The sequence below is a fragment of the Scyliorhinus torazame genome, chromosome 13, assembly GCF_047496885.1.
Source record: "Scyliorhinus torazame isolate Kashiwa2021f chromosome 13, sScyTor2.1, whole genome shotgun sequence".
NCBI lineage: Eukaryota > Metazoa > Chordata > Chondrichthyes > Carcharhiniformes > Scyliorhinidae > Scyliorhinus > Scyliorhinus torazame.
Window position 1 is genome coordinate 86,541,103 of NC_092719.1, and position 26,922 is coordinate 86,568,024.

The window sequence follows — 26,922 nt, forward strand, 5'->3', positions numbered from 1 at the left end:
CCTGCCAGCGACAGCGGGAGCATGTCCCACCCTCGAAAATCCTCCTTCATTTTATCAACTAACCGGGCCAGATTTAATTTATGGAACTGCTCCCATCCCCGTGCCACCTGAATTCCCAAGTATCGGAAACTCCCTCCCACTTTAAACGGCATCTCCCCCAGTCTCCTCTCCTGCCCCCCTCGCCTGGATCACAAACACCACACTTTTCCCATATTCAATTTACACCCCAACAACAGGCCAAATACCTCTAAGATCTCCTCCCATCCCCCCTAGCGCGTCAGAAATATACAGGAGCAGGTCATCCGCACATAATGAGACCCTGTGCTCCACCACCCCTCCCTCTCCAACTAGCCCCTTCCAGTCCTTTGACGATCTCAGCACCATTGCCAATGGCTCTATAGCGAGGCAAACAACAGTGGAGAGAGTGGGCATTTCTGCCTCGTCCCCCGGCTCAGTCTAAAGTATTCCGAGCTCGCCCAGTTCGTCCACACACTTGCCACCGGCACCTGATACAGCAACCGGACCCTGCCCAAACCCAAACCGCCCCAGGATCTCTCACAAAACCTAACACTCCACCTGGTCGAAGGCCTTCTCCGCATCCATAGGGACCACCACCTCCACCTCCCTCCAGCCGATACGCAGGAAGGCAGCCGGTAACAAGTACGAGTCCCATGTGTGGCAGCTGCAAGCTCTCTTTTCTCTCTCCCCTGCAAGCAAACTGTCAGCAGCAACGGGCTCCTCTTGCCTTCCAACCAACCTGTCGTAGCACCCATTCTCCCTTGCTGTCGTCTAGGTTTCAAAGTCTGGAAAAGGCAACCAGCATACAGATTAAACACACAGGTCTGGAAGCAGTGTTACAGCCAGAAGCAGCAGAAGCTCAGGGGAAAAATTCCCCCCTCACAGATATTTTAAGTTTATTGACAACTCAAGAATACAAAAGAATCCACAACATGCTATAAAGTCATGAAAATCAGTAATATGCACAAAACATTTAAAAGACAGCAAAAAACCCTCCAAATTACCAGCTCTCAAGCCGACACATACCCACCGAGACCACCTCCCTCACCCTCCCCTGCCCCAACGGTAGCCCCCTATCAGCGGAAAGGCGTCCCAAACGAGCATCATAGACCACTGGAAAAGGGCATACCAGTGCAGGGCACGGTGTAAGAGAGAGAGAACACATCCTCCCCTTCCAAGAGGATGTTCAATCCAAAACAGTTCCTGTAAACAAACCACCAGCTGCAAAGCTCGCATACGGCTGCCTTTATGCCCACCCTTCCCTAACGGTAGCCCCACATCGGTGGAAAGGGGCCCATGCGAACAGCACAGACTACCGGAAAAGGACACACTGATACGGGGCATGACAGAAGAGAGGAGAGAACTCCCTGTACACAAACAAAACAGGACAGAATACCACAAGGAACTCAACAAACAATTAAGTACAAGACAAAGCCACCAGCACTCAAGCCAGCGCATTCTCCCCCCCCCTCCCCCCCCCCCCTCCCTCAGCTCCAGCAGCAGCCCCACGTTGGTGAAGAGGCGCCCACAAGCAGCTCAGTTCACCGGAAAAGGACAGGCAGTGCACGATTGAGGAGAGAGAGAGAGAGAGAACACCCCTGCCCCCTCACTAGCACCGGGAAGGACCCCTCAACCCCCAGTACATAGAAGCAGCAGGACCACAACTGGCGAGCACCCAGCCGCTAGGTACAAAAAACCCACTACACAACAAAAATGCAATAATCATACAATGCCCCAACAATAAAACAAAACCAACAACAGTACAAGCAGTACACATCGTCAATTGAGCCAGTGCCCTACTGCTTTCACAGTTCTGGCATCCGGTCTCCAGACACCATCCAGTCCAAAACAGCAAAAGCTAGTCCGTTCCTTCCACTTTCAGCCTGGCAGCAGGCCAATCAAAACCGCCCCTCGCTCCACTCCAAGCCGATTGCAGGAAGGCAGCCAGTAACAAGTGCGTGTCCCAGGCTTGCAGCTGCAAGCTCTCTTCTTTCCCCTGCAATCAACTGGCAGCAACAACATGATCCTCTTGTCTTCCATCCAACCGGTCGTAGCACCATTCTCCCTTGCTGTAATCTAGGCGTCAAAGTCCGGAAAAGGCAGCCAGCATACAGAATAAACACACCAGGTCCGGAAGGAGGGTGGCAGCCAGAAGCAACCGGAGCTCAGAGAAAACGGCCTGCACGTGACAAGCCTGAGGTTCACCAGTGTGAGCTACTTAGGTGACTAGGGGGTGGAGCTCCATCCTAATTGGTGGAGCTCCCCACAGAATATAAGACCCGACCTGGAAGCAGTTCAGGGATGGAGACCCTGCGAGGAGAGGAGAGATTATTGTGATAAGTGTGGAATAAAGTGAGTTGTACCCTGTCAGCCTGGCCTCTCGTGGATTCTTTGCCTCCATCTACAACAGTTCTAAATACAAATGAAAATCAATAAAAACATTTTTTAAAAGGCTTGTCAGGATTAAGCTTTTGTCCATTTTGAAAAACAACAATAGTTCTATAATGTAGCCAGGCTGATGTAGATTTAAGAGTTTACTAGTCTGGATGCATAATTTAACTGGTTCTTGCATATTTACGTTTTTAAGTATTAAAAGCACACTGTACGTTTCCTTCCTTGTTGTTAAGGTTTACTGGTATCGCATATTTGCTCGTACTGCAACAGGAAGCATTCTTAAAGTACGGCTGAAGGATTCTATGCTTCGAGGTACAGGGCAAGAGGTACAGAAAGAAAACCCATTTATGTTTGAATGATTGAATGGCAGTTAATAATTATATTATGATATCTAGTGTCCGACAATTTTCATCTATTAATTTTTAATAAGGAATTACTTTTTAATCATCTGTATTGAGCTGGATTTTAACCGAGTAAGAATCCTTAAAGATGGCAGTCGGCCCTGTTTCCAGGATTCCCACACCCATTCCTGTTCCAGCAGCTTTTGGAAAGTTGATTTAGGATAAAGATGTTGGTAGCTCGCCCACATGTTGTCCTTGATGGCTCCATTGAGTGGTTGGAATTTCAAACCCCACTGCTATTTTGATAGAATTGGATCTGTTTTGTCAGTGAGCAAGATCCATGGCCTCTCTGAGGATTTGTGAACCATGGTTCTAAGTTGGTCACCAAATGAAATATTGCGCCATTGTCAAAGTTTTAATCCAGTTCAAACCACTTAATCTTGTGTAAATCAATAGATTGGCACTGAAAAACTGCATCAAAGTAAATCCTAGTTATCATAAGGTTAGATACATATCTGTAAAGCAAAGCTGACACAAAATGACCCTCTTATGGACTGATTTCATTAACACTACACCCTGTATGCTTCATCCGATGCTAGTGCTTTTGTAGTTACATTGTATATGTTGTGTTGCCCTATTATGTATTTTCTTTTATTCCCTTTTCTTCTCATGTACTTAATGATCTGTTGAGCTGCTCGCAGAAAAATACTTTTCACTGTACCTCGGTACACGTGACAATAAACAAATCCAATCCAATCCAATACAATCCACTGCCCTTTAAACTGTGTAACCATTACCTGCTGAACTAAGTATCATTCTTGGAGCTCAGCCAGGCATTTGTAATGAGGCCTTTGGCAACTAGATCAAGCGAAACAGACATGTTTGCCATAGGGCTTCATTATGAATGCCTGACTGAGCTCCTAGAATTGCTAATTCATGTAGCTAAGCAGACAATGTTTAGGCAGTTTGAAGGGAAGTGCAAGATGTCTTCACAGAGGAAAACACGAAAGATCTCCCAGAAATAATGGCAAATGAAAGGACTAGTCAAAAGAGGGAACTGCAAGATATTAATATTCATTAAAAAAATAATACTAGAGAATTGAGTGGAACTTAATGTAGATACATCCCTTGGACCTGATGATCTACATCTCAGTGTTGAAAGAGGTGGCTATCGTGTTAGTAGATGCATCAGTGGTCATCTTTCAAAATTCTGTGAACTCTTGAATGGATCCTACAGAATGGAAGGTGGAAAACGTAACCTCATTTTTAAGAAAGAAGGGAGAGAGAAAACTGAGAACTGCAGACCTGTGAGCCTGGCATTAATAGTAGGAAAAATGCTAGAATTTATAATAAAGGAAGTTTTAATTGGACACTTGGAAAATAATGATAAGATTGGGTGGAGTCAACATGGATTAATGAAAGGTAAATCATGTTGAACAAACCTGTTAAGAGTTTTTTGAATACATCAGTGTGATGAACGGTTACTGTATCATCATGTAAGGTGATGTCCCCTTTAAGACCGGGCTTGGAACCCTGGGGGACTCCACCCACCTGGGAGTCGTATATAAGTGGCCGCCTTATGGGCGGCACCCAGTTAGCACCCGTCTCGGCACCAGGCTAGTTCTTAGTTTATTAAAGCCTTCTTTACCGTTTACTCCCTAAGCGTCATTATTGAGGTACAACAATAAGTAGCAGAAGAGATGAGAGGAAATCGGTGTATTTGGATTTTCAGAAAGAGCTGAGTCAGCAATATTAGGACACTTGGAATTAGGGATAATATACTGGCATGGATTGAGAACTGGTTAATGGACAGAAAACAGAAGAGGAATAAATGTGTCATTTTTAGATTGGCAGGATGTGATTAATGGGGCACTGCAAGATTTAGTGCTTGGACCCCAGCTATTCACAATCTCTATCAGTGAATTGGATATGGGGATTAAATATCATATTTCAAAGTTTCCAGGTGACATAAAGTTAATGGAGGTGTGTATTATGCAGAGAATATAAGGATGCATCAAGGGGATTTGGAAGCGGCTAAGTGAGTGGGCATAAATTTGGCACGTAGAAATGTGAAGTTATCCATTTTGATAGGAAAATAGAAATACAGGGCACGATTTAGTGGACAAAGTTTAAAGTCCGGTTTTGGTCTCGTTTAGCGGGGAGTTTCACGACGGGCGCATTGGTGAGATAGCAATTCATATTCGAGAAGCAGGCAGAGAGATGCGTGACCACCAGAAGTGTTAGGCAGTCAGTGCAGGAATCCCCTGTGGATGTCCCCCTCTCGAACAGATATACCGCTTTGGATAGTGTTGGGGGAATAGCCTATCAGGGGAAAACAGCAGCAGCCAGAGCAGTGGCGCCATGGCTGGCTCTGATGTTCAGCAGGGTGGGTCAAAGCGCAGAAGAGCAATAGTCATAGGGGACTCTGTAGTCAGGAGCACGGATAGACGCTTCTGTGGACGTGAAAGAGACTCCAGGATGGTATGTTGCCTCCCTGGTGCCAAGGTCCAGGATGTCTCTGAACAGGTAGCAGGCATCCTGAAGGGGGACGGCAAACAAGCAGAGGTTGTGGTACATATTGGCACTAACGACATAGGAAGGAAGGGGGGTGAGGTCCTGCAGCAGGAGTTCAGGAAGCTAGGCAGAAAGTTAAATGACAGGACCTCTAGGGTTGCAATCTGAATTTACTCCCTGTGCCACATTCCAGTGAGGCTAGAAATAGGACGTTAGAGAGGCTAAACACGTGGCTCAACAGCTGGTGTAGGACGGAGGGTTTCAGTCATCTGGACCACTGGGAGCTCTTCCAGAGTAGGTGTGACCTGTATAAGAAGGACAGGTTGCATCTAAACTGGAGAGGCATAAATATCCTGGCCGCGAGGTTTGCTAGTGTCACGGCAAACGGCAAATATCAGTGTCACGGTTATGGCAGGGGGATGGGTAATGGAGCTATAGGTCAGAAGGTGAAAAAAATTGAGGGAGAACTCGGGAATAGGGCAAGTTTGGCTCTGAGGAAGAGCAGACAGGGAGATGTTGCTGAAATCAGTGGGACTGGTGGCCTGAAGTGCATATGTTTTAATGCAAGAAGTATAACAGGTAAGGCAGATGAACTTAGAGCTTGGATTAGTACTTGGAACTATGATGTTGTTGCCATTACAGAGACCTGGTTCAGGGAAGGACAGGATTGACAGCTATACATTCCAGGATTTAGGTGTTTCAGGCGGAAGAGAGGGGGAGGTAAAAGGGGTGGAGGAGTTGCGCTACTGGTTCGGGAGAATATCAGAGCTGTACTACGGGAAGACACCTCAGAGGGCAACAAGGCTATATGGGTAGAGATCAGGAATGTCATGTGAGAGTGCCTTTAAGAAATGGATGTTTAAGCAATGTGCCTTTAAGAAATTTAGTGATGTCAGAGTGTGAGTGGAGCTGGACTTTAGCTCCGCCATTTTGCAGTTTTTGAAGTTTCAGTTTTGGGAGAGAGCAGCTAAAAGGTGCCTGGCTGGTTTGCTGTGAGATGCTTGAAAGGAAAAAGCTAGTTTGAGGAGAAAGCTGGTAGTGGCTGTGTGTTTTGCAAAGAGCTGCAGGAAGAAAACACAGCTGGTGTCTGCAAATCCAAAGACTATAAATATATTAAATGTAACCTCATGTCTGTTGTTAAAAGTGAAGTCTTTTGATGTTTAAAGGAACATTTTGAGGGATTATGTAGTGTTGTATTAGTTTCGGGGTTATCTTTGAAGTAAGGGGTGTTAAGTAATCCAATGTTTATTTAAAAGGTTAAGTTGAGTTCATGGAATAAACATTGTTTTGTGTTAAAAACCACGTGTCCATAATTGTAGTACCACACCTGGGGAACAAGCTGTGTGCTTCAAAAGCAACAATCCATTAAAGGGGGAGGTTGGTTGAACTCCATGATACATTTTGGGGTACTGAAAACACCTCTCCCATAACAGGAATAGGAAGGGTGCAATCACAATGTTCGGGGTTTCCTACAGGCCTCCAAACAGCCAGTGGGAGATAGAAGAGCAGATAGGTAGACAGATTTTAGAAAGGAGTAAAAGCAACAGGGTTGTTGTGATGGGAGACTTTAACTTCCCCAATATTGACTGGGACTCACTTAGTGCTAGAGGCTTGGAGCCTGTGTGGAATATAAGGAAAGTAGGAAGGAACTTAAGCAAGGAGTCAGGAGGGCTAAAAGGTGTCATGAAAAGTCATTGGCAAATAGGGTAAAGGAAAATCCCAAGGCTTTTTACATGTACATAAAAAGCAACAGGGTAGCCAGGGAAATGGTTGGCCCACTGAAGGACAGGGGAGGGAATCTATGTGTGGAGCCAGAGGAAATGGGCGAGATACTAAATTAATACTTTGCATCAGTATTCACCAAAGAGAAGCAATTGGTAGATGTTGAGTCTGGAGAAGAGTGTGCAGATAGCCTGGGTCACATTGCGATCCAAAAAGACAAGGTGTTCGGCGTCTTGAAAAATATTAAGGTGGATATGTCCCCAGGGCCTGATGGGACCTACCCCAGAATACTGAAGGAGGCAAGAGAGGAAATTGACAGAAATCGTTGGATCCTCACTGTCTTCAGGTGATGTTCCGGAGGACTGCTGAATAGCCAATTTTGTTCCTATGTTTGAGAAGGGTACCAAGGATAATCCAGGGAACTACAGGCCGGTGAGCCTTACGTCAGTGGTAGGGAAATTACTGGAGAGAATTCTTCGAGACAGGATCTACTCCCATTTGGAAGCAAGTGGACGTATTAGCCAGAGGCAGCACGGTTTTGTGAAGGGGAGGTCGTGTCTCACTAACTTGATAAGAGTTTTTCGATGAGGCCACAAAGATGTTTGATGAAGGTAGGGCAGTGGATGTTGTCTATGTGGACTTCAGTAAGGCCTTTGACAAGGTCCTTGATGGCAGACTGGGACAAAAGGTGAAGTCACACGGGATCAGAGGTGAGCTGGTAAGATGGATACAGAACTGGCTAGGCCATAGAAGGCAGAGAGTAGCAATGGAAGGTTGCTTTTCTGATTAGGAGGGCTGTGACTCGTGGTGTTCCGCAGGGATCAGTGCTGGAACCTTTGCTGTTCGTAGTATATATAAATGATTTGGAGGAAAATGTAACTGGTCTGATTCGTAAGTTTGCGGATGACACAAAGGTTGGTGGGATTGCGGATAGCGATGAGGACTGTCAGAGGATACAGCAGGATTTAGATCGTTTGGAGACTTGTGCGGAGAGATGGCAGATGGAGTTTAATCCAGACAAAAGTGAGGTCATGCATTTTGGAAGGTCTAATACAGGTAGGGAATTTACAGTGAATGGTAGAACCCTCAAGAGTATTGGCAGTCAGAGAGATCTAGGTGTACAGGTCCACAGGTCACTGAAAGGGGCAACACAGGTGGAGAAGGCAGTCAAGAAGGCATATGGCATGCATGCCTTCATTGGCTGGGGCATTGAGTATAAAAATTGGCAAGTCATGTTGCAGCTGTATAGAACCTTAGTTAGGCCACACTTGGAGTATAGTGTTCAATTCTGGTCGCCACACTACCAGAAGGATGTGGAGGCTTTAGAGAGGGTGCAGAAGAGATTTACCAGGATGTTACCTGGTATGGAGGGCATTAGCTATGATGAGAGGTTGAATAAACTCGGTTTGTTCTCACTGGAACGACAGAGGTTGAGGGGCGACCTGATAGAGGTCTACAAAATTATGAGGGGCATAGACAGAGTGGATAGTCAGAGACTTTTTCCCAGGGTAGAGGGGTCAATTACTAGGGGGCATAGGTTTAAGGTGCGAGGGGCAAGATTTGGAGATGTACGAGGAAAGTATTTTACGCAGAGGGTAGTGAGTGCCTGGAACTCGCTACCGGAGGAGATGATGGAAGCAGGGACGATAGTGATGTTTAAGGGGCATCTTGACAAATACATGAATAGGATAGGAATAGAGAGATACGGACGCCGGAAGTGTAGAAGATTTTAGTATAGATGGGCAGCATGGTCGGCGCAGGCTTGGAGGGCCGAAGGGCCTGTTCCTTTGCTGTACTGTTCTTTGTTTTTTGATACTCAAAAATGAGCCCCCTTGAAATTCTCAAAATTACTGGCTCCCTCGCTGTTTGATTCGCCAGGGTCACGCCTCATCTGATCGCCACTAACAAGGCAGAGCTGCTTTAAAATGCTCCCTCACAATTCATTCCCAGTTAGCACACAAGCATGGCAGTGCGCAGACCTGCTCCTCACTTTGGGAATGCTGACTTGGCCAGGCTTATCAATGCTGTGAAGTAGAGTGGGGCACCTTGTTTCCCTGAGGGGGTTACAAAACCAGCAGCAGGGTCAGCAATGTCGCATGGGAGCCAATGGCAGCGGCTGTCAGTATGGGCAGCATGACTAGGAGGACCACCGTCCAATGTCGGAAGAAGACCAACAGCTTCCACAGAGCTGCAAGAGTGAGTTGCCACCTCCTGGCATCAGGTCGCCTGCCACCCCTCAAATCCCCTGCCCCACCCCCCAAAATCCCCTGCACCCCCCCTATCAACTGGCCGACACCTCGCATCCTCCCCACGTCTGATCTTCGTGCTTGTTCCTCCACACAACCCCTTCATGTCCAGATGCAGTGCTCACACATTCCACCTGCTCCAGACCCCCCGATCCATCAAGGGTGTGGCTCACAATGCCCTCTCTTTGTATCCATAGGAGAAGATAGCCATAATTATGCTTGACAAATCATGATTATAAAATCAACAAGAATTCTGTGAAGTTGTAACTAGTGGAGTTGACCAGGACGAACCAGTGGATGTGGTTTATTTAGACTTGCAACAAGATCCCACATTGAAGATTACGATGTGAAGTTAAAGCGCATGGGATTGCGGGTAGTGGCTTGAGATGGATAGAAAGTGGGTTGCTGACAGGAAACAAAAAATTGGAATATATGGGACAATGCGTGGCACCGTGGCCAATACTGCTAGGGTGGCGAACATAGTGGAAAACCTGGAACACGACATCGGCGTCTTGAGTGGCTCAGTCTGTGGCGACCATGGCTAAAGGCCTCGCCATCGTGTCTCAGTCACTGATGGATGTGTCCCAGACAGAGGTGGATATGGCTGAAGCATTGCAGAGTTTGGCCCAGTCACTGAGGAGCTGCACTATTCTGCAGACAATGGGATGCCTCCAGGTCTGGGAGCGGTAAATGACTCACTCGAGCTGCCCCTCCATCCCATGGAGTCCCCCAGGGCACAACGGCAACGTCCGGCAAAAGGAAGCACTGGAGGCCAACCAGTGCTCCAGTTTCCTCCCACAAGTCCTGAAAGACATGCTATTAGATAATTTGGCCATTCTGAATTCTCCCTCTGTACCTGAACAGGTGCCAGAATGTGGTGATTAGGGTCTTTTCACCGTAACTTCATTGTACTGTTAATATAAGCCTACTAGTAACAATAAAGATTATTATTATCTCAAGGGCAGTGGGCTGAATAGAGTGGCACGGCGACGGCAGTGACAGCAGTAAATCAACTGGAAATCCCCGGCTCCAGGACCTCCAGAGGACATCTGCCAAAGGCATTAAAGGCCACAGGATACGGAAAGCAGCAGGCTGCCTCCACCTCTGATGTGTATCCTGGAGACACACCTAGATGTAGCACTCAATAAAAGCAAATTACTGTGGATGCTGGATGCTGAACAGATGTAGCACTGGACCATGGAAGATCAAAAGGATTGAGGAGCACTGAGTGAACTTCTGTAGCAAGAGGAAATGGAAATCTGTCACAGTGGAACATTCACTATTAAAACATGCCACACCCCATACATGTGAAGCCTCTGTTACATCTTCACAGTGGGTCTGTGTTGTGGAACAAAATAGCCAGCACTTCGAGGTTTCGCAAAGGTCTTTTTTTATGACATGAAGTTCGTGGAGGGAGTTAGAGTGACCACCGTCCTTCTAATTGTCCCCACCTTACAAGAGTATAGCAGTACTTTGTATGGTTTAATAAGCAATATTTAGAAAAACAAGGCATTCCTTTGATAAGCCCAGAGACAGAAAAGCGAGCAGAGTTAAACAACAGGCCTTGAATTCCCAGCCTAAGAACAATAATAATTGTCTACTCTCGGCAAAATGTGCAGCTGTGCACTTGTTTACATATTCTGACCTTCTGCCTATTACATGCAGAACTTCTTGACTGAAATATAGCCACCTCCTGAAATAACCACCTCCTCAGATAAGACGGGCAGCACGGTAGCATTGTGGATAGCACAATTGCTTCACAGCTCCAGGGTCCCAGGTTCGATTCCAGCTTGGGTCACTGTCTGTGCGGAGGAGTCTGCACGTCCTCCCCGTGTGTGCGTGGGTTTCCTCCGGGTGCTCCGGTTTCCTCCCACAGTCCAAAGATGTGCGGGTTAGGTGGATTGGCCATGATAAATTGCCCTTAGTGTCCAAAATTGCCCTTAAAGTGTGGGTGGGGTTACTGGGTTATGGGGATAGGGTGGCGGTGTGGACCTTGGGTAGGGTGCTCTTTCCAAGAGCCGGTGCAGACTCAATGGGCCGAATGGCCTCCTTCTGCACTGTAAATTCTATGAAAAAAATCTATGAAAATAAAGCTAATATATCCATCATGCTTTTCCAAGTGCCTATTGCCATGAAATATAGTCAAGCAGCCAGTTAAGATGGAATACAGGGTATTAAGGTAACTAATCCGCCAACTAAAGTCCCCCACCCCATGTTGCCCCTGCCCCTGGGGGCACTGTGGTCCAATATCAAAAGCCCCGAGGCAGACCCCCTTCAGAGGATGGATATGAGCATGTTGTCAGCAGAAAGACAGAAGTCAGACTTCAACAAAACTGAGGAGGATTAGAGCTTGCCTCATCGTGTGTCATCATCACTCTCCTGCCTTGTATGGTGGCTCGCTGACAATGTCGACAGACCCATCACCCCGAAGTGATGTTAAACAGAGGGGGGGGGGTTGGAGGGAATGGGGGAGGGGGGGAAATGGGGGAGGAGGGGGTTGAGGGAGATTTGGGGGATATGGTTGAGCTGATGGACTCAGCCTTGCCCGAGGAGAATCTGGAATTGTTGAGGGCCTCCTTGGACCTTCTGATATGTTGGGCCCTTGCCGCAGCCAGTCCTCCATCCTCTGGCTCTTTCTCAGGCTTGTCCTCCTGGACCGCCTTATCCTCCACCTCCTCAGATAAGGCCGCATGTCTATCTGCCTCCTCTTCCTGCAGCATGTCTACCCTCTGCTTTGCCAGGGTGTGGAGGGCACAGATGACTGCCACAAAGCCGGAGGCCCTCTGGGGGGTGTACTGCAAGGCACCCCCAGCGCGGTCAAGTCATTGGAACCACATTTTGTGCAGCCTGATGCACCGCTCGATGACAGCATGGGACGGCAGCTTGGTTCTCATTGCATCGGGCCTCCGCTTCGATCTTGGGCCTCCACACCGGCGTCATCAGCCATGACCTCAGGGGGTTTCCCTTGTCCCCCACGAGCCAACCCGTCATCCTAGGGTGATCTCGAAGACACTGGGCATCTCGGTGCCCCGGGATGTAGCTGTCGTGCATGCTCCCAGGATAGTGGGTACACGTATGCATGATCCTCAGGTGCCAGTCACACACACTCGAAACATGCAGTGAGTGGAACCCTTCCTATCAATAAAGAGCACTTTCTAATGTCCTAGTACTCGCAGGGTGACATGTGTGCCATCGATGACCCCCTGGACCTGGGGCATCCCGGCGATGACAGCAAATCCTGCAGCCGGCATCTTGGTGGGCCCAGTCCAGCTCAAAGATGATAAAGTCAATGCCCAAGCTTACAAAGCATCCATCACCTCCCGGTTGTATCTGTGGGTGGATGCCTGCGATATGCAGGTCCCTGCTTGAGCCCTGGAATGACGCAGTGGCATAAAGGTTAGGGCTGCAATGACCTTCATGGCCACTGGGAGCAGGTTTTCTCCTCTACCACTGAGTGCTATGTCCGCGTAGGAGGTGCCACACTGTCTCTCTGCTGAGACACAGTCTTGTGCAGCACATGATGTCCATAAGCTCATTGAATGACCAGCAACGCCTGTACACTTGACCATAGCTGGCCTCCCATTCTGGGTCCCTTCTCAGCTTGATAGGTGGCCAGGCCTTCAGGGTGTGCAGTGGACCCTGCACATGGACCCTCCAGCCTGCATTGTTTCTGCTGCCCGCCTCAGCTGCCACAAGCAATGTGAGGGCAGACTCTGTGGCATCCACAGCAGAAAACATTGTTATATCTGGAAGGAATTGGAGAAGGAGAGAAACCAGCCATCAGTTATGGCTTCCATCCCGGGATGCTCAAATCTGACTGTGAGTGTCTGCCTTCTCTCAGAGTCCATCCATCAAGCCAGTTATGCTGGCAAACCTTGCTCTGCACACTCACTACTGGTCACATCAGGAGCCCCTAGACCCCAGACCTCTGCCGGTAACATTAGGGAAGCCGTGCTCAGCTGCCCTCTTCTGCTCATCCACACAGTTAATCGTTTGCCACAAGAGGATCCTCAGTGGTGAAAATCCTGCTCTTTACTGTTTAATTGTTGGCAGCTGCCTCTCTGATGCTGATGCCCCTGGAGTACAGGCACACTCTTCAGACATCAAAGTTCGCTGGAAATCCAGTCCACTAATCATCGGCTGAGACATGGCACCTGTGCCTTCGAGGAGGCACTTGAGAGCTGAGGAGAGTGAAATGCTCTCACAACTAACGAAGCTAATTTCTCATTTGAAATTGCCTTCAGCACTCTCAAAGGGAGTGAAATTTAATTTCAGGAGAGAAGCCGCAACAGAGCTCTGTTCGGCAAGAGTTTGGCCGCACAGACAAGCTGAAGCTGGGGTTGCCCTTGTTTTGGGCGTCCACGATATTTAAAGATGGTTTGAAGACCTCACAGACGCAAAGCCCCCCCACCACCGGCCCAGGGACGACCCCGATCTGAAACGTTTCATGTCCCCAACCAAACTGAAGGCCCCCCCCCCCCCCCCCCCCCCCCCCCCCGAGCGCTGGGTTAGCAGTTCCGGTGCCCTGAAGCATCCTTCCGGAAGATGTAAAGGGCTACTTACCTCCTCACTCTCCTTGATAGCAGTTGCGCCAGCTTCACGTTTTTGAACAGGAGTATTAAACAACGTCCTCGTGACTTCCCGCTGGGGAGTCGGGTAATTCCCGGGAGGCCGCTGCATTTGACTTCAATCTTATTAATGAGATTGAAATGAATGCGAATGAGGGTTAATGATAGTCTCGCCATTTTGGGGCCTGATCGGAACTAGCCATCGGGAGTTGGCCGGGTGAATTGCTGAATGGTTCGGCCCCGGTGCAAATCTCGATTTTGCCCTTTCCGCTATTCATCTGACATGCCTGGTCCCGCGCCGGACGCAATGTGGTCACTGAATCACACCAACAGTGTTTCTTCAATCGTGAGAGGCTGGAAAGTGATGAACTTCAAAGGGACTTGGATGTTCTTGTTCATGAGTACCTAAAACTAACTTTCAGATACAGTAGGCGATTAAGTAATAAATAACATGGTTATTTGACCTTTATCACAAGAGGATTTGAGTATCGGAATAATGCTGTCTGCAATTCTTTAAAAAAAAAATTTTAGAGTACCCAATTCATTTTTCCAATAAAGGGGCAATTTAACGTGGCCAATCCACCTACCCTGCACATCTTTTTGGGTTGTGGGGGTGAGACCCACGCAGACACGGTGAGAATGTGCAAACTCCACACGGACAGTGACCCGGGGCCTGGATCGAACCCGGGTCCTCAGTGCCGTGAGGCAGCAGGGCTAACCACTGCGCCACCGTACCACCCAAACTGCCTGCAATTCTATAGAGCCTTGGTGAGACTGAACTTGGAGCGTTGTGTGTAGTTTTGGTCTCCTTACCTAAGGAAAGATATACTTGCCATCGAGGCGGTGCAACAGAGGTTCACCAAACTAATTCCTGCAATGGGAGGGAATGTCCTACAAGGAAAGATTAAATAGACTGGACCTTTATTCTCTGGAGTTTAGAAGAACGAGGGGTGATCTCATTCAAATGTACAAAATTCTTACAGGGCTTGGCAGGGTAGATGCAGGAAGGATGTGTCCCCTTACTGGGGGTGCTAGAACCAGGAGACACAGTCTTAAAATAAGGAGCAGACCATTCAGGTCTGAGATGAGGAGGAGTTTCTTTCACCCAGAGTGTGGTGAATATTTGGATTTAGCTGCCCCAGTGGTCTGTGGAGGCGAAATCATTGAGTAAGTTCAAGACTGAGATTGCTAGTACTCTACATATTTAAAGCATCAAGCAATGCAGCAATAGTGCAGAAAAATGGTGTTAAAGTGGAAGATAAGCCATGGTGTCATTGAATGGCAGAGGGGACCCAGTGTAGCCACCTGCGTTGGCCAACTCCCGACGTAAAAGGGAGAACAGCAAAGGCTGAAGGGAAATTCAGCCAACACAGGCAGAAACTAGCAGGTGCAAGTTTACTGTGTATTAAACTCTGCAAAAGCCCAGTCAGCATCGATACAAGCAGCCACCTGCATAATAATGTAGCAGCCATCTACATACTAATAAGCGATCCCCGGTAACAATCAAAACATTTGAGATGAACAAGGCCAAGCTAGACTTCTCGGTGCCAGCAGGAGCCAACACAAAAGAGGTTAACGGACACCTCAAGACCGCCCATCGATCAGGGAACCGCTCCAGTATTGGAGAAATCGAACCAAGCGATTGGAACGAAGTCCAATCACTTGAAACCAGGTACGGGATCCGCCCCGAAAGGCGGGAAGCCCCTGGGGACTATAAAGTAAAGCCCCCAAGTTCAAATTATCCTTCTTGACAGGGTCACTCAGCAACGCGAACCAACCCTTGACAGTGACCTGTTCAGCTGTCGCCAAAAGACCCTAAGTCTCAAGTCAACGCTCGCTACGAGATAGGCACTTTTAGCTACCAGTCCACACCAGCTTTTGAGTCCCGTAGACTCCGAACCCGAACGAAAGGCCACTTGTTCCCCTGACCTGGTGGGCCAGTCCGAAGCTAAGTATAGGCCTGTTAGTTGTAGAAGTAGCTTAGAAAGTAGCGTTTATGCATGAGTAGATTTTACTGTGTATAAATAAATGTGCTTTGATTTGAATCTTACTAATTGGTGTATTGAGTTATTGATCATTACTTGAACTTGAACCTCATGGCGGTATCATAAAGATACCTGGCGACTTGAGAGCAAAGGTTATAAAACAGAGCCAATTGAACCAACCAAAAGTTAGCAACACCAGAAGACTGACTGGCCTATTCCTGCTCCTATTTCTTCAGCTTCTTTAATTGACATAACTATTACCTTGTAAATGCCTGATCTTTTTTTGTGTTTTTACAATGCCTGTGTGTTTAGCTACACAAGATTAAGAGGTCTGAAGCTCATAAGGGATTTTGGAATTGGTACTGTGGTTGTTTGACAATCTAGGATGCAATCTGAGCAGTTTTTTTTATGATGTTAGATTCAGGTTAATGTCAAATACAGCTTGGGCGCCAGACAGTCATAATTATAATTTGACTGATGTCTCAATAAATGGAGGTGGGCCTTCTAACTTGCCAACTTGCCAGCATCACCATCCGCCCACCTCCATTATCGCTTCAGGCCCACCTCCATACCACACCCTGGGGCTGGTTTTGCACAGTGGGCTAAATAGCTGGCTTTTAAAGCAGACCAAGGCAGGCCAGCAGTGCGGGTTCAATTCCTGTACCAGCCTCCCCAAACAGGCGCCCAAATGTGGCAACTAGGGGCTTTTCATAGTAGCTTCATTTGAAGCCTACTTGTGACTTTCATAAGCGATTTTCATTTCATTTTTCATTTTCACCCACTTCCTCAACACTCAGATAGGACAGGCAGAGAACTTTTTAATGGTGATGTATATGTGGTGTTGGAAGCTTTCCTGACTCCTGATACTTGTCTCGCCCATTCGGTGAACATTGTGAATTATGCAAAACAATAATATAACTTTTCTTCTAACTGAAGGTACCAGCAGTTGGCGACTGTTTACTCGAGGTAAAAGGCATCGAACCTAATGAAAAATACATCTTTGCAGTTGCTGCTTATTCAGAAGATGGAACAATCATTGGAGATGAAATAGGGCACACAACAAAGCCAATTCTAGCATATTATCCTCTTCCTATCCTTACAGCTTGGACCTATCTTTGTCAGGTACAACTAGATCCTACATAGACAGAAAATGGTTAATTTTAACTTGATGGGGCAATGGATAATTGTGAGTCTTTTTCAACTTTACTTATTTATATTTCCATTGAAGTGAGAAAGTATAATGAAGAATGGTCTGCTGGCTCATTGGCCTCAATTTTCAATGAGAAATTCCCAAAGAGAGTTGGCGGAGATTGCATCCTCGCTTATTCTGTCAAGCCCGTTGCCATTTTATACTTAATTGGGCATTAATTGGCAGTAGGTGGGACTTCTGTCTGCACTTGGATCGAGGTCCTGCCTTGGAGACCTGTCAGCCAATCAGATTGGCCGGGGAGGGTAAGGGATGCGGATTCCCTGGATTCAGGAGGTAGAGACAATTTTGGTGTCAGCCGGTAGGAAGGGTGCAGTGGGAAAGGGGGCTGGAGCTCCCAGGTCCCTGAGGGGAGGGTGGCCCCAGTCTGAAGATTGTTATGGGCGTGGCGTTTTCAGAACCCCAAAATGTATCATGGAGTTCAACCAACCTCTCCCTTTAATGTATTTGTTGCTTTTCCGTGCATACAGCTTGTTCCCTAGGCGTGGGATTACAATTATGGACACGTGGGTTTTTAAACACAAAACAATGTTTATTCCATGAACTCAACTTAACATCTTAAATAAACATTGGATCTCTTAACACCCCTTACTTCAATGATAACTCAGAAAATATTGCAACAGTAAATAATTCCTCAAAATGTTCCTTCAAACTTCCAAGAGACTTAACACCTTTAAACAGAATCACATCAGGTTAAAGGCTTTACTATTATGAGTTTAAATCACCCTAATGATCCAGAGATAGTCTTTCTTGGCAGAGATCCAGCTCACTGCAAACACAGACACTCCCCAAGCCCTTTTTCTCCAAACTGCAGGTCTCTGGAAACACACAGACACGCACACGCTGCTTTTTAAACTGCAAAACTAAACTGCAAAATGGTTGACCTAACCTCAGCTCCACCCACTCTCTGACATCACTGTTTCCTTAAAGGTACATTGCTTAAACATCCTTGTCTTAAAGGTACTCTCACATGACATCTCCCCCAAGAAAAAAAAACCCATCAACTTCAAGATGGTTTCATTTTCCACTTTTGCACCATCCACTAAGAAATGTACACAGTAAATATACATTTTCATTTAAAGAAAGCAACACACTCAAATAGGTATAACAACATAGTCCATTTTTCTTTGTTCTTCTTCCTCCAACCAAAACCCTTCTCGATTGACAGTCTCTTTGAACAAAGTCTCTGCACGATCCATCCATTCCTCTACTCCTCAGCATTTCTCTTTAGAATCAGATACTTTAGTTCAATCTGACCACAGAGTCCCTTGCAATTCTCCAATACAGGAGCATTGGTGATCACAGCTTTCAGGCAGTCAAATGCCTGTTGAAGGTCCGCTGTCCCTTGAAATTTTTTACGTTTCTTCAGCAATTCCATCAGTGGAGTAATCACGCCACAAAACTTTTGCGCAACTGTTTGAGCAAATCCACTCATTCTAAGAAATCACATTTTTTCCCTTTGTCTTGAGGGTATCGGAAACTCCACAAGGAAAGTGATTTGGGCTTCTCCAAATTCACTTTCGGCTAGGTTCATCACCAAACCCGCCACCTGACGTCGATCGAAGAACTCCATACAATGTTTTAAATGTTCTTTCCATGTCTGGAAGTTGGAAATAAAGGCTGATTGTCCCAATTTCTCAATGCAATCCCTCAAACGTGGGATAGGATAAGAGTCCGTTCTTGTAACTGCATTCACCTTTCGATAGTCCACACACAACCGTTGGGTACCGTCTGGTTTAGGTACCATCACTATGGGTGAGCTCCATTGGCTGCAACCCACTTCAATTATGCCATTCTTCAGCATACTCTCAATCTCTCTGTTAACCTGTGCCAATTTTAATGGATTATGTCTATATGGATGTTGTTTGATAGGAACAGCATTTCCCACTTCTACATCATGTATAGCCATTTTAGTACTTCCCAATTTATCTCTACAAACTTGCCCATGTGATATCAATAACTCTTTCAGGTCAGTTCATTTTTCCTCTGGAAGGTAACTTAACAATTCATCCCAATTTTTAAGAACATCCTCATTTTCCAATTTAATTTGAGGTGTGTCAAATTCACAGTCATCTGGATTTGGTTTGTCACTTTGAGTTAGAATCATTAAAACCTCCCTTTTCTTTCCTTCCCTTTCAAAGTACCTTTTAAGCATATTCACATGACACACTCGGTGAGTCTTCCTTCTATCTGGTGTTTTTACCACATAATTCACCTCACTTAATTTCCTTTCAATCTGATTCGGTCCACAAAACCTAGCTTTTAAAGGCTCACCTACCATTGGTAACAACACTAAAACTTTATCCCCACTGGCAAAACTGCAAACTTTGGATTTCTTGTCCGCTACCCGTTTCATCACATTTTGTGCAACTTTTAAATATTGTCTAGGCAATTCACCTCCTCTATTTAATCATTCCCTAAAATTTGACACGCAACCCAATAGTGTAATTTCTGATTTCTCACCCACCAATTTTTCCTTAATCAATTTAAGTGGTCCTCTTACCTCATGACCAAAAAGTCGTTCAAAAGGACTAAATTTGGTAGACTCATTAGGTGCATCCCTAATTGCAAACAATACGAATGGCATTCTATGTCCTCTATCCCAATCCTCTGGATAATCTTGACAATGCGCCCTCAACATTGTCTTTAATGTCTGATGCCACCTTTCTAACGCTCCCTGCGATTCTGGATGGTACGCAGTTGATTTAAATTGTTTTATTCCTAAGCTATCCATAACTTCTTTTAATAACTTTGAAGTAAAATTCGATCTTTGATCCGATTGAATTTCTGTGGGTAGTCCATATCTAGTAAAGAATTTAAGTAACTCCTCCACAATCCTTTTAGCTGTAATATTACGTACTGGAATGACCTCTGGAAACCTAGTAGACACATCCATTATAGTCAAAAGATATTGATTCCCACTTTTTGTTTTAGGAAGCGGTCCTACACAATCGATTAGGACCCTTGTAAAAGGTCCCTCAAATGCTGGAATGGGTATTAAGGGCGCTGGTTTTATCACTGCTTGAGGTTTCCCTCTCACTTGACATGTGATTCATGATTGACACAATTGAACTACATCTTTATGTAGTCCAGGCCAATAAAAATGTTTCTGGATTTTAGCTTGAGTTTTCCTTATTCCCAAATGACCTCCCACTGGTACCTCATGTGCAACCCGCAACACCTCCTTTTTATACCCTACCGGCAATACTACTTGATGAACTTCTGCCTACTTTTCATCCGCCTGCATATGTACAGGTCTCCATTTTCTCATCAAGACATCATTTTTATGGTAATAACACTCTGGTATACTCTCAGATTCCTCTTCCGTATATGCTTTCTGATATATCCGTTTTATATCTACATCTTTCTGTTGTAACTCCGCCAATTTTCCTGAACTAAAAATATCCTCCTCATCCTCCACCTGTTCTTGTTCTTTTTCAACCATCTGATCAAAAATCGTTTCTGATAATTGCACTTTAACTTCATCTTCACTCTTTGATTTATCCTCTTGTCTTAACCTGTGACTTTGCGACCTTGTTATTACACAATCTGGAAAATTCCCGGGATATTCGTCCTTCAACACTTCAGTTGACTGATTTTCCACTGGCTTATCAACCACAGTAGGCATCACTCCCACCTGCGATTCAGCTATATCATTACCCAAGATAAACTGTATTCCTGGACAAGATAGTTTCTCTATTACTCCGACTACCACTTCACCACTCTTCACTGGACTTTCCAACCTTACCTTATATAATGGAACGCTACTCCTTTCACCCTGAATTCCACATATCACCACCTTTTCTGGCAACATTCTTCCCAAACGACATAATTCCTCATCTCTTACCATTAAAGATTGACTAGCCCCTGTATCTCTTAAAATTGTGACTTCTTTACCTGCTCCTCCTGATACACATGAGTAAACTTTACCCACACAAGTAAATTCTTGAAAGACATGTGGCACCTTCTTAACAATTACTTCTTGAACAGGCTGTACAATCGTTTGCACCTCCTTCGCTTCCCTTGGGCTTTCCTTTACCACTCTAACAAACCCCATTGTCTTATCCTGTTTTACCACATCAGCCTTCCCAGTGCTTTTCTTCAACCACCAACACTGTGACTTTACATGGCCTAGTTTATTACAGTGAAAATATCTGAAACCTTTCATTTCTTTTCCACCCTCCTGGATTTCTTTTTTAATCTGAGGTACACTCTCTTTATTGTCTCCCATCAGATCACCTTTACCTTTACCACTTGAGTATTTCTCATGTCCCCAGTTTCTATCCCTCACCGGCTGAAACTGATGTCGGAAACCAATCTTTGATTTATGAAGTAATTGATAATCATCTGCCATTTCCGCTGCTAATCTCGCAGTTTTAACCCTTTGTTCTTCCACATGAGTTCTCATTACATCAGGAATTGAATTTTTAAACACCTCCAAAAGTATAATTTCTCTGAGAGCTTCATACGTTTGGTCTATTTTCAAAGCCCTTATCCACCTATCAAAATTACTCTGTTTGTGCCTTTCAAACTCCATGTTATGTTTGACCAAATTCTTTCCTTAAATTTCTGAACCTTTGGCTGTAAGCTTCAGGCACTTGCTCATATGCACTTAAGATGGATTTCTTCACATCTTCATACGTTCCAGATACCTCCTCCGGTAGTGATGCAAACACTTCACTCGCTCTACCTACCAGCTTTGTTTGAATCAGTAACACCCACATGTCCTGTGGCCATTTCATTTGTTTAGCTACCTTCTCAAATGAAATGAAAAAGGCTTCCACTTTCTTCTCGGCAAACCTTGGCAATGCTTGGACATATTTAAATAGGTTCCAACCAAGCCTTCGACTATGACGCTCTTTCTCACTATCCTCATCACTATCATCCAACTGTACATTTCCTTTTACGTCTGCCAATTTTAGCTGATTGTCATGTTTCATACATGGCCATTTTCTGAAGTTCAAACTCCCTCTCTTTATCTTTTTCCCTGATCTGTATCTCCCTTCCTTTTTCTTTTTGTTCTGCTAGGGCTATTCTTTCTTTTCTCCTTCTCTCTCCTTTTCTTTTTCCCCTCTCTCTCTTTCTCTTTCTTTTTCCTCTCTCTCACTCTCGTATTCAAGCCGCTTTAATTCTTTCTCATGTTCCATTTGTTTAATTTGCAACTGAATTTTTGCCATTTCCAATGAGTCAAACTCTATCTCAGGCAACTTTAAATGCTTAACCACCGCCATAATTACCTCATCTTTTTGCATTCTGTCAGGTAATGTTAACTGCAATGTTCTTGCCAAATCTAACAGTCTGCTTTTCGTTTCTGTCCGTAAAGTACTACGTGTGACATTCTCCACCCCCAAAACGTCCGCGCCTCTGAAAGAGCCATTGTTCACAACACTCTCCCCACTTAAACTAAAATATTACACCGGAAAAGCAACAATCCTTCACTGTCTTTAAGTTCACAAAAGCCAATCCAATAGATAGATTTTAATCCCCCTCGAGCCCCCAATTGTTATGGGCGAGGCGTTTTCAGAACCCCAAAATGTATCATGGAGTTGAACCAACCTCTCCCTTTAATGTATTTGTTGCTTTTCCGAGCATACAGCTTGTTCCCTAGGTGTGGGATTACAATTATGGAAACATGGGTTTTTAAACACAAAACAATGTTTATTCCATGAATAACATCAGGTTAAAGGCTTTACTGTTATGAGTTTAAATCACCCTAATGATCCAGAGATAGTCTTTCATGGCAGAGATCCAGTTCACTGCAAACACAGACACTCCCCAAGCTCTTTTTCTCCAAACTGCAGGTCTCTGGAAACACACAGACACACACAAGCTGCTTTTTAAACTGCAAAACAAAACTGCAAAATGGCTGACCTGACCTCAGCTCCACCCACTCTCTGACATCACTGTTTTCTTAAAGGTACATTGCTTAAACATCCATGTCTTAAAGGTACTCTCACATGACAAGGTGTTTACTTTTTCAGTTTCCTACTCTCAGTCATCGGGCATAAATGGCCACTTAAGGGCCTTAAGAGGGGCTTAGCTGGGCTTCTGCCCCACTATAAAATTGCTCTGGGTTGGGGTCGGCAGAAACCCAGAGGGAATCCCGCCCATGAAATTTTACTCTCTCCGGCCTCCCGCCTCAGAATCTACTGAGGATGGGAGAGGGGGTAGATATAAGTCCGGCCGAGATCACTGCCACACTAAAACAAAATTATGTTGGTTAAATTTGCAGGGGTCCTGAACTGAGCTGACACCCAGACCTGGATTTTTATCTTGGGAAATGAGAACTGCTGAAATCGAAGGGGTCTTTCTTAATGAATTTACTTAATTACTTAACTACTGATTTTCTCAACAGATTCCATATACATTTGTTTACATTATTGAATTATTGCATGCAAATTCAACAGTAATTTTAATTTAATATTTGCTTTCAGGCTGCATATCAACTGGGACATTATTCAGTGGCAAAACTAGCTTTCTCAGTTTTGTGGGAGCACTTTGTCCCACAGGAATGCCAAACACCAGCAGATGAAGGGTTTGTTTCTGACCAGACCAAATGTTCCATCACTCAGAAAAGGTACAATTGTTATAAATTTAATCTATGACTTTTCTCCCGCATCTCAGATTCAATTTATTTTGCCGAAGAAGATGAATTTGAATACCATTCATCTTCCATTTGAAAGCAGTATTTCATTCAGAATTGAAAGCAGGTTTGACATTTCTTAAAAGTAACTGCATTTTATTCAATATATTTATTTAAAAATTAGGGGTGAAAAACTATCTGACGAAGACTGTAGCTTCTTTCTGTCTGTCAGCCGCTTCCTGTGCCCCTGACAGTGTTGCTGGATAAAAAGTGTATTTACAGAGACAGTTCATACATGTACCGTGAATGGGTGCTATCTGTTGTCATGCACCTCAACCAAATATTGTGATACCAGGATTCCAAATCGGATCAATGAATGTGCAGGCACGGTTGCCATTGGTCTCTTTGCAAGAAATAAGTGTGAAGCCGCAGGATGCGCCAATTTAAAGTGACAGGCACCAAACCTGCCGCAAGGTCATGTTTTGTATTGTTTTCTATTGCAAGTACTGTGGAGTGTTTTTTTGAGATGGGTTCCTGCATTTACTAGAGGTTGCTGTCACATTATCAAAGTGTAGAAAATGGGATAGGTGACTTGGAGCCACAAAAGGCTGTGTCGGATATGGGGACAGCAGTGGCTGTCCCAAAATCATGCTCTCTGTGATCTGTGATGCACTATCTATCCCCTGTTGGAGCCGGACTTCTCTGTGCTCTTTGGCAGTGACAGGAGGCTAATCAACAGGCCAATCAGTGCTCCCAGCATCTTGGCGTGAGTGCCCATTAGCATTCGTGCGTATCACCCTTATTCTGCCTCAAGGTCCTCATCAGAGCTCTGTGCAGGAGAAATTATCTGTCGCCTTGCGCTTTGCTAAACTGGCAAAACGAAACATCCTTTACCCCTGGCCTGGCTGCAGGCGACTCTTTTCCAGACAATTGACCTGTAATGAATATTTAGTTTACAGTTTATATTAATATTTTGTAGATACTATTTAGTTCTGAGAAGAATATTGCTGGGAAAGTATGGTCACTGAAATGCTGGGCTTTCGAGATTGCCAGAACACTTTAAAGAAAATGGCAGCTCACAAGGTTACCCATGTTTGTTTAATAGAGTCAGAATTGAAGAGATGGAGCCATAAAACAGCAGGTGGGTTTACTTAGCTGGGGAAATTGTAAAGGGGGGATACTTGGCTTGGAGGTTAGTTTGGGAATAGACCAAAGCTGACTATGTTATCATGTAAATGGGGGAAGTTTGATAAGTTTCTGTGGTTTCAATTTATCTGTGTGTTTGCTGCGCGAGGGTATTGGTTGCAGCTTGGACCTCCTATGGTTTGCAGCTCATGGAAAGGCCATGGGAGTTATTAGCAGGCTCCAAGCAGTTCGAGCTCAGGCAAGTCCTGGAGAGATGAGAAGGTGGTAGCAATTTACTGATTTGGTGCCAGGCAGCTGAAACTCAGAGAAGCCCTGGGAGTCCTTTACAGCCCAGTGTGGCTGGGAGACTGGAATTTGAAGAAACCCAGGGGCAGTGCCAGCTTATTGAAACAAGTGATTTGTGTAAGAGGAAGACCCCCAACTTCTAGAATATGTACAATTCCACTAACTGAGCTGGTTGCAGTGAGTGACTGATTGAGTCTTCATCAGTGTTGTGTTGTTACTCTCTTTTCTTTTCCTGGAGCTGCTGTGTCTGGGTAGGCAGCAGTTAAGGGGTACCTCAGGGCAGGAACCCAGAAGGCTCTGAAGGAAGGGGAGTGGAGTCCGAAGCAAGAGTTCTTTGCTCACACTGTCATCAGTTTGCCCATCCTACCAGATAGGAGGCTGGCTGTATGCAGGAAATTGAAGGGGGCATCAGGAAGGAATATTCTGTCATTCTCAATGTTTTCAGCTTTATTAATATAATAATAATCTTTTTATTGTCACAGGTAGACTTACATTAACACTGCAATGCAAAGCAACTAGTCGCCACATTCTGGCGCCTGTTCGGGTACACGGAGGGAGAATTCAGAATTCTCAGCTGGTATGGGAACCCGCTCTGCTGGCCTAGTTCTGCATCACAAACAAGCTGTCTAGCCCACTGAGCTAAACCAGCCCCAGTGTTGAGGCTCTGCCTCAATTGACCCCGTGATGCAGACAAGTGTCTTAAGACCATAAGACATAGGAGCGGAAGTAAGGCCATTCGGCCCATCGAGTCCACTCCACCATTCAATCATGGCTGATTTCAACTCCATTTACCCGCTAATTCCTCGAGAAATCATGAATTTATCAACTTCTGTCTTAAAGACACTCAACGTCCCGGCCTCCACCGCCCTCTGTGGCAATGAATTCCACAGACCCACCACTCTCTGGCTGATGAAATTTCTCCTCATCTCCGTTCTAAAGTGACTCCCTTTTATTCTAAGGCTGTGTCCCCGGGTCCTAGTCTCCCCTGCTAATGGAAACAACTTCCCTACGTCCACCCTATCTAAGCCATTCGTTATCTTGTAAGTTTCTATTAGATCTCCCCTCAACCTCCTAAACTCCAATGAATATAATCCCAGGATCCTCAGACGTTCATCGTATGTTAGGCCTACCATTCCTGAGACCATCCGTGTGAATCTCCGCTGGACCCGCTCCAGTGCCAGTATGTCCTTCCTGAGGTGTGGGGCCCAAAATTTCTCACAGTATTCTAAATGGGGCCTAACTAATGCTTTATAAAGCTTCAGAAGTACATCCCTGCTTTTATATTCCAAGCCTCTTGAGATAAATGACAACATTGTATTTGCTTTCTTAATTACGGACTCAACCTGCAAGTTTACCTTTAGAGAATCCTGGACTAGGACTCCCAAGTCCCTTTGCACTTCAGCATTATGAATTTTGTCACAGTTTAGAAAATAGTCCATGCCTCTATTCTTTTTTCCAAAGTGCAAGACCTCGCACTTGCCCACGTTGAATTTCATCAGCCATTTCTTGGACCACTCTCCTAAACTGTCTAAATCTTTCTGCAGTCTCCCCACCTCCTCTATACTACCTGCCCCTCCACCTATCTTTGTATCATCGGCAAACTTAGCCAGAATGCCCTCAGTCCTGTCATCTCGATCGTTAATATATAAAGAGAACAGCTGTGGCCCCAACACTGAACCCTGCGGGAGTCTTTACTCTGGAGATCAGGAGATGTTAGCATCCTGTTACCTGTTCCTTCTGATTTGCTCTAATCTATTGTGTGCTAACTTTCCTTTCAAAGAAATCCAGTGGTTGTGTAGTATTTGGGGGATGTAGCTGCCATAATTGAATAGACAAGAACTGTGTGGACACAGCAGGAGGGTTGAGGCTGGGAGCATTGATGTGAGGTGGCGTATCTGCTTGTTAGGCATAAG

At 45.4% G+C, this 26,922-nt stretch overlaps 1 protein-coding gene across 2 annotated transcripts in view; it reads left to right on the forward strand.

Annotated features, from left to right (window-relative positions):
• Window positions 1–26,922, forward strand: part of LOC140388177 (cilia- and flagella-associated protein 54-like) — a 948,449-nt gene that overhangs the window by 247,327 nt on the left and 674,200 nt on the right. For both annotated transcript variants that reach the window (XM_072471937.1, XM_072471938.1), the window contains exons 10-12: window positions 2,646–2,738; window positions 16,725–16,910; window positions 23,430–23,572. In XM_072471937.1, coding sequence (XP_072328038.1) covers window positions 2,646–2,738; window positions 16,725–16,910; window positions 23,430–23,572 — 422 coding nt within the window. The remainder of the gene's footprint in view (window positions 1–2,645; window positions 2,739–16,724; window positions 16,911–23,429; window positions 23,573–26,922) is intronic.